Source organism: Zeus faber (assembly GCF_960531495.2).
Source record: "Zeus faber genome assembly, chromosome: 5".
In the NCBI taxonomy this organism is placed as follows: Eukaryota; Metazoa; Chordata; class Actinopteri; order Zeiformes; family Zeidae; genus Zeus; species Zeus faber.
This window is the reverse complement of record NC_137192.1, coordinates 35628871-35637477: the sequence shown is the minus strand read 5'-3', so window position 1 is coordinate 35637477 and position 8607 is coordinate 35628871. Positions and strand designations below refer to the sequence as shown.

General features: G+C 53.4%; 1 protein-coding gene across 1 annotated transcript in view; it reads left to right on the top strand.

Annotated features, from left to right (window-relative positions):
* Positions 1-4092: 4092 nt before the first annotated feature.
* Positions 4093-8607, top strand: part of angpt4 (angiopoietin 4) — a gene marked incomplete at both ends in the record, with an annotated part of 22056 nt that continues 17541 nt past the window's right edge. The window contains one exon of the mRNA XM_080001199.1: positions 4093-4482. Within this exon, the coding sequence (XP_079857325.1) occupies positions 4093-4482 (390 nt within the window). The remainder of the gene's footprint in view (positions 4483-8607) is intronic.

Sequence of the window (8607 nt, the reverse complement as noted above, 5' to 3'; positions counted from 1 at the left end):
GAAAACCCCAGCACCTCCCCACATCCCCTGCGTAGGGTTGAGGTGCAGGTACATGGGGCTCTTGGATGGAAGGAGGGGGCTACCAAGAGGGATCTTGGGGGAGCATAGGAGGAGGGGTTATCTTAGTTGACAGAGTCTTCAGTATTTCCCCAAGTTGTACTACCTGAGCACCCACGGCATGCTGTTGTGTCCATGAGTACTGGGATGAGCTGGTGGTGCCAGTGGATAACCTTGTCGTGGGAAAAAGGGGCATGTTGGTCCTTCGGGGTCCAGGCGGGCAGGCTAAAGGCAGGCTGGCACGTGAGAGGTTTTATGGAGAAAAGTGGCGGACGGGGTCAGACAAGGCAAGGAGCAACAAATACATGGGACTCCAACGGAGAGCAGTCTGGAAAACACCACACTGGGTAATGGCCAGGCCTGGCCTGGAACCAGGGCCAAGACAACGTTCAAAAGAAACACATTATAAAAGGACATTATTAAAGAGTAGTCTGCTGGGATAGAATGAGGTCCTGGGGTTTTATTGTCTTTTAGAGACCTTAAGGCAATGAAGACTTCAGAGAAGGTGGGTGGGAGATCTAGGCTCTGGATGGTGTGTAGGGTGGGCACCTCCCCAGAAATGGTTCCTGGGCCAAAGATGGTATTGATAGCATTATAAAAGTTATGCATGTCATATGACTTGTGCTTTGAATATCCACCACTCATTTTGTCGATTTTGCAGAGTACTTGTACTTCCTTCCATTGGTCTTGCCATTTTCTTTTGAGGGCCTCAGAAGATGGGCTATTGAGTGTGGCTTTATGTGCTTTGTGCAGGCTGTCGAGTGGCGATGTGATGCATGCAGAGCTTTCGTCAAATCAGTCCTGGTGTTTCATTGGACTATTGCCGATTGACTGGGCTGCAGCCTCCAGGGAAAGTGAAGCACTTAGCGTGGACCACTTGTCATCCATGTGTTACGAGGTATGCTGAGTGAACCCAGGTGCAGAGAACAAGGCAGAGGCGAGGTGGCAAAAATAGAGGTTTACTTGAAACAAGTACAAAAAACGGGCAAAAAACAAATAAGAAGTCTCGGGAGCTTGGAACGCGAGCGTTGTCATGAAGCTAGACAAACTCAAGACTGAGCGCCCAAGGACACAAACGACAGGGTATAAATAGGGAAGACAAAACGAGACACAGGTGAAACATATAACCTAATGAGGCAGGGTAATCAGGAACAGAAATAGGTGAAACAGAGCAACATTGAAGAGGCAGTACTGGCGGCATCTAGTGGCCGATGCCGGTAGGACCCGGGCGAACCCTGACACCATGGTCCTCTCTGTGCCAGTGTTCTCTTGGTGTTCTGCTACAGAACAGCGTAGGTTGTTAGCTGCGACCGGGAGCAGTGCAGCCTTTTCTTGGCTGACTTCCTGAGGAGGACCGCTGGGCGAACCATAATTTTGAGCATGGACATGATCCTCCGATGGTCTGTCTAGCGCTCCGCCCCTCACATGGCTCATGTTATGAGGACGTCACTGACATCAGAGCACTTGACAATGATGTACTCCAGGATGTACTAGTGCTTTGACTATTGGTGCATACAGGAGGTTTTATACTTGTTCTTTATTTGGAATATGGTGTTGGTGGTGATTGTGAGTTCAGGTTCAGTACAAAGACTTATAGCCTCCACTCATTTGCATCGGTATGACCTATGACATGATGTCTCATAACTCCATTTCAAATATCACGATTCTTTCCCACTCTTGCCAGTCCCCAGCAGTAAGATTTTGTCATTATTTTGGACTCTGTGGATGGCCTAATCCAGCACCTCGTAAAAGTGGTCTTTCATTTGATATTCTGATGAATGGGTGGGTGCATAGGCACTGATGAGAGTGGCATACTGCTTATTGACGAGGGGGAGGGAGATTGACATAAACCTTTTATGCAAGGTGGTGTTTCTGTAGGATTCGTCAGGAGACAGTTCTTTATGGCGATGCCAACACCTTGCAGGAGTTGTCCATCTGGCGTATATCCCTTCCAGAAAAAAGTGTAGCCTTCTGTGTCCTCCCTGAGTGAGCCTTCGGCCAGGAATGTGGTCTCTCTTAGAGCAGCCATGTTGATGTTATATTGCTTCAGCTCTGCAAAAAGTGCAGTTCTCCAACCGGGTACACCCGTGCCACAGTTGGAGTCCAAGACAGTCCTGATGTTGCATGTTGTGAGTCGTAGATATATACTGCGTTGCTTTCGACTGCCGCTGTGGTAAGGTTCAGTAGCCTATGCAGGAAGATTACAGTGGGCAATATTTAAAGTGACCTTTTTAGACCTTTCCCCATCTAGTATGAGCAGCGTGAAATCTTATCAGGGCAGTTCAGACACAGGGATCTGCCGGGAGGAGCTGCCACTCAGAACCCAGCAGCCAAGTTGACCTGGGGCTGCAAGGGCACCATGCTTGGGAGGCCTGGCAGGAAGTGTTGGTGATGGAGAGGCTGTGGGCGGGCAAGGGAAGGCTGCTGCTCGGTTCACCACCAGGGCAAGCTAGCAGCAAGCAGGTGGGAAGTAGACGTGCACCTCCCCTCTAACTATGCACTGCTGCACTCGACGCAACAACACACACACACACTCACACACACACACACACACACACACACACACACACACACACACACACACACACACACACGCACACACACACACACACACACACACACACACACAGGTTCCTGGGATCCAGTTTTTTGGGAATTCCCGCTCTGGGCACCATCTCGTCCTCTTCTTCCCATGAGAACGACCCCCAGTGACCCCCCCCCCCCCCCCCCGCCCCCCCGCCCCCCGCCTCACACTGAGGTCTCAGTGTCCTGAAAATAAAACTTTATTTATCTTATCATCTATCTTTATCGTCTAAATAAGTTTGCTGATGTACTGGGAAGACGATCAGGCTGAGAAAAATAACCAAGATATTTATCTATCTATCTATCTATCTGTCTGTCTGTCTGTCTGTCTGTCTGTCTGTCTGTCTTTCTGTCTGTCTGTCTATCTATCCTTCAAGTTTGATCTAAACAAGTGGCAGTATGCTTGCAGAGGTGCATGCTGGGATATGTGGGGCCCAAGCTGCACTTTGAGGTCTTGAGGTGTTTGAGGTCACAGAAAGTACAGAGATCGATGCAGGGGATTGTGGGTAGGTTTGCATTCACACACATCCACACAGGGACACACACACACACACACACACACACACACACACACACACACACACACTGTCTCACTCTCATTCCACTCTTTTCTTCTTTTCACTCTTCATTCTCTCCTCCTTCCTCCTTCCTCCTTCCTCCTTCCTCCTTCCTTACCTCCTCTGCTCTATTTACTCCATTGTTCACGTCCATCCAGGCTGTTCTGTTCCCTTTTCTCCTCCTTCCCTCCTTACCTTCTCTCCTCCTCCACTTCTCCTCTCGAGCCCTTCCCCTCCCCCCCCTTTCCTTCCCTCTCCCCTCCCCTCCTCCATCCCCTCCTCCTCTACCCCCTCCTCCTCCATCCCCTCCTCCTCCATCTCCTCCTCCCTCATGATAAGAAGGGGCAGATTGTGTTTCTCTGTGGTCACTTCTCAAACGAAAGCCATCAGAGCAGACAGAGAGAAAAAGGAAAGTCTCTCTCCCTCTGTCTCTCTCTCTGTCTCTCTCTCTGTCTGTCTCTCTGTCTGTCTCTCTGTCGCACTCTAAACTCTAACTGGACTCTCCCAGGAAGGAGCGCTGACCGGAGCAGATCCAGAAGAACCATCACCACAGACAGTAAAACCATCTGCAGGAACCTGTTTCCGTTCAGCGGAAACAAGGACACGAGCAGGAAGTGAAAGAGGAGGAGGAGGAGGGCGAAGCGCACGGCGTGGAGGACGCTCCGTGAACCTTCCCATCTCCGCTGGTGGAGCCACGCCCGCGCCCCTCAGGTGTCGTGGGGTCCTGCTGCATCCTCTTCCGGGGATCAACGGCCCAAACAGATCCGCTCAGTACGACAAACTCGCCCGAGGACTCCACGCCGCCATGCCGCTGGCTCGCTGGGCGGCCGTGTGACCTTCTCGCTTCACTTTTGGAAACACTTTGGCGTCCGGAGCTCAAACGGCGAGCGCCATGATGACGGCGCGGCCGTGCCGGGCGCTGCTGGCACTCCTCCTGCTGGGCGCCCTGGCGGACGCCGCGGGGGGCGTCGCCGGCGGGGCGCGGGGAGGGGGCAGGAAGAGCCAGAGAAGAGGAGGAAGGGGAGACGGCGAAGGGGGAGGGGTGGAGAAGAGGAGGAGGCTCCACCACATCCGGCGAGGCCGATGCAGCTACACCCTGGTGGTCCCCGAGCCGGACGGCTGCTCCGGTACGGGACCGGCGGCGCGGGCGGGGCCCCGGGGCGAGCCACACGCCGGGCCCAGCACCACGCAGAGGGACTCCCCGCCCCCGGGACACGATTGGTCGGCTCAGAAACTGCGCCACCTGGAGACTGCGATGGAGAATAACACGCAGTGGCTCCATAAGGTAGGACGAGAAACAACAACCAAACACGACTGTGAGGGTTTGATTCTTCTGCCGTGTGTGCCCAGTGCGGCATGTAGCACAGTCTGTAGAATACTGATGTGTACGTAGTACTCAATGGCATCTCTTCTTTTGCGGAGCACTCTGGTACTTTTCGTGAACTGAGGTACAAGCTCCATCCCTGGATTTAGTGATGCATTGTGGGTACATTTCAGTGTCGGGCGCACTGCTGAGAATTTTGCTGAAACCCATTGGGGCAGAAGTAGAAGACGTCTGAATCCCATCCTTGTGAACCTGGTAGGAGACAGCAATGGAATCCAGACACAGCAGCAGTTTAGGATCCGGTGCCTCAGGCGTTGAATTCTACTCATATCAATCCAACCGGATTCATTCAATCTCACAATTAGTTTTGGATTTTGTGTACCAGGAGCACATCTGGAACCCCACAAAACAGTCACACAAGCACTCTGGAAACGTGAAGAATAACCGTAAGAATTCTTCAGTGTGCTGACCACAGCATCTCACCCTGTTTCCCTTCCCTGGGTTGTTTGTGTGTCGTTGGGCCGACGTTTGAAACGGAGCCGTGGTTCTCAGCACTGATGAGGGTCGTGTGTTGCTGTGGTCAACACATGGTCCTGTGTTTGATGGTCCTGCGTATGTATATGAGGGGATGCAGGGGAGTGAACTGTAAGCTGCTGCAGAGGGAGGGCGTCGCACTCTCAGCGGCACGAACGCACTACTTCAGACTCTGACCTTTGACCTCCAGGGTTCACATCAGCCGCCTAAACTCTGAATGCTTCAGCCATAAACAGCTGTGTTCAGGCTGCCTGCAGCTGCAGTGCAGGAAAAGAGTCAACATGAGTCCTGTTTAGCTTTCTGCCAAATGACTGAATTCTAATGAACCACTTCATCCATCTGTCTGTCTGCAGAGGGAGAGAGAGAGGGGGAGAGGGGGAGAGGGAGAGAGGGAGGGAGAGAGAGACGGAGAGAGAGAGGGAGGGAGGGAGAGAGAGAGAGAGAGAGGGAGAAGGAGAGAGAGGGAGGGAGGGAGGGAGAGAGAGAGAGAGAGAGAGAGGGAGGGAGAAGGAGAGAGAGAGGGAGACAGAGAGAGGGAGGGAGGGAGGGAGAGAGAGAGAGAGAGGGAGAAGGAGAGAGAGAGGGAGGGAGGGAGAGAGAGAGAGAGAGGGAGAAGGAGAGAGAGAGGGAGGGAGAAGGAGAGAGAGAGGGAGACAGAGAGAGGGAGGGAGGGAGGGAGAGAGAGAGAGAGAGGGAGAAGGAGAGAGAGAGGGAGGGAGGGAGAGAGAGAGAGAGAGGAAGGGAGAAGGAGAGAGAGAGAGAGGGAGGGAGGGAGGGAGAGAGAGAGAGAGAGAGAGAGAGAGAGGGAGGGAGAAGGAGAGAGAGAGGGAGGGAGGGAGACAGAGAGAGGGAGGGAGGGAGGGAGAGAGAGAGAGGGAGGGAGGGAGAAAGGGAGGGAGGGAGGGAGGGAGAGAGAGAGAGGGAGGGAGGGAGAGGGAGATGTACAGTACTTGCACCCTGTGTTGGGGGAAGTCAGCTGCAGAAACCTTGAGTAAAATGATCAATGAGTAGGATGAGTAGCAACACTGTGCTGCCTGCTCAGCTCCTCTGTCCTCGTTACATCCTGCTTGTTAGCTTTGCTGCTGAGCCCATGTGGCCCCTCAGTAGCATGACACCGAGGAGGAACCAGGTTTTAATTGTCCAGCCGGACTCAGACGCTGGGTTCCACCCTCTGCCGAGTGCAAATCTCCATTGTTCCAGCTGCTCCATCAAACAGCCCTCAGCGGATGGTTGACATCCCTAACTGCTTTCGTTACAGTCATCTGCAGCCATCATCAGCCCCTCCGCCTCACATGGTGTAAACAGCACCGCCGCTGGAGCGCTGGCTCAACTGCATCTGCCCTAAACTGTGTCGTCAAAGTACGAAACAAAATGAAAGGTGACGGGAAAATCAGAAAACGACTTTTACATGGTGGACGTCGTCACCTCGACGTCGGGATATTCTGTTGCAAAGCAGATCAGATCTGTTGCCAAAATGTCTTCTCTGCAATCAAATATCTTCTTTAGAAAATGTCCCTGTACCTGCTGGGTCACGTTTGCCAACAGTTTTCATGGGCTTTCATCCTCCACCTGTGGAAGCGCCGTCCAGGTGAGGTCCTGTGCCTCTGTAGAGTCTTGCGATCGGGGCCGGTGTGGCTGCCTCTCAAGGTCAGGTGACATCAGTCAGGATACGCCGGGTGGTGCACCTGCACAAGTGTGTCCTGCTGTCCACGCTGAGCCTCCTCAGGGACGCTGGAGTCTGGGTCAGGTCCTCGCTGATGTTCACAAGGCGGAGCTTGAATCCGCTGAACCTCTCCGCCACAGCAGCATCGATGTGGATGGAGGCGTGTCATCCTCCCTGCGGCTTCCTCTCGTCCACTGTCAGCGCCTGGGCCTTGCCAACGTTGAGGTTCTTTTCCGGACACCGTCCTCGCTGCAGACCGCCTCAGAGGTCAGGCCTGCGATGCTGCTTCCATCACCAACGTTGACTATAGTGTTGGAGCTTCATGTGGCCATGTCGTCGTGCGTGAACAGGGACTAGAGAGAGGTCACTCAACAGCATTTTTCCACATGTGCTCTGGTCCAGGTGGGAGAGTCATGTAGTGGCATGTAGTGCGGATGGTGAGGTGGATGCCGATGGTGTTCTCTGTCCAGGCGTTTGTCCCCTCTTGGCAATCCGGGTTAGGGTTGGGGAGTTTGGCCGTGACGAGCTCCTGAGGAACAGGAATGGTCATGCTCTTTTTCACATGTGGACTGTAGCTGGGAGAGAATAATTGCACTCATCCGCCCTAGATGGAGTGGACATGAGCTGTCCTCCAGTAGTGAGCTCCAGCAGCAGTTGTATAAGGGAGACGTAGACGGTGATACAAACCGACTGCAGCTACACTTGTCTGTGGTACAACTCCGAACGGAGGCGCCAGGACAAGCAGGCGAGCTCCAGGTGGATGGAGCTGGGTAACGGCCGGAGGTGCTGTCTGCGCAGCTGAGAAGGAGCAGAACCTCTGTCACCTGCAGGCGGCTTCAGCTGAACCCTCTGGTGGCAAAACACTACGCACTACGACCAGTTCTAATAACAAAGGTAGACAGGTTTGTTTATAAGGAGGTGTCTGCGTGTTCCCCTGAAGCAGAGTGAAGGCAGCTTGAACAGCCACTGATCAGCTGCTCTGCTCCTACCCTTTCCCAGAGACTCACATCGTTGGCATGATAACAAGCACACGCCTCCTAGCTCCCAATCCAACTCCAGGAGCTGTGTGTGTGTGTGTGTGTGTGTGTGTGTGTGTGTGTGTGTGTGTGTGTGTGTGTGTGTGTGTGTGTGTTTCTGTCTGTCTGTCTGTCTGTCTGTCTGTCTATCTGTCTGTCTGTCTGTCTGTTTGAAGGTATTTAATGTTTGTTTGTGTCACAGACTGTGTGTGCATTTTTGTGTTTTTGGTCTCTGTGTGAAATGTGCTCTGTGTGTGTGTGTGTGTGTGGGGGTCAGTGCTTGCAAAACAAAACCTTCAAATCTTTGGACTTTGTGGTGTGGAATCCAAAAGCAGCTCCGGTGTTTGGGGGCTCCCTCATCACACAAAAGGTTAAAGAAGAAGAATCATGTTGTTCATGTCACAGGTGCAAATGCACTCAACACACACACACACACACACACACACACACACACACACATGCAGGGAGCGGTGGCTGGTGTGTCTCCCACCCCGGCCGTCCTCCCTCCAGGGGGCTGCCAGGAGCGGTTCATAAAGGTCAGAGTCATTACGCTGTCGTCGTCCTCGGTATCAAACCCAAAATCCAGCCAAGAGCACTCAACCAATCAGTGGCCCCGGCCGCCAAGGAAAACAGCCACACTTTAGTCCTCGTTTCGGAGCCGACACCGGGGGCCAAAGTCAGTACGTGACGTGAGGATGGAGTGGCGATCCTGAGGAGTGATTTTAAAACACGTTAAAACCCAGTGCAACGCACTGAGACGGCGCGGTCAACCCGCTAGGAGAGGGACACGGTCAACCCGTGAGGAGACGGGCGTGGAGGAGGCTCCATCGCTGACGTGCCTCGGCACTACGTGACTGGGTGGAAGCTGTGATT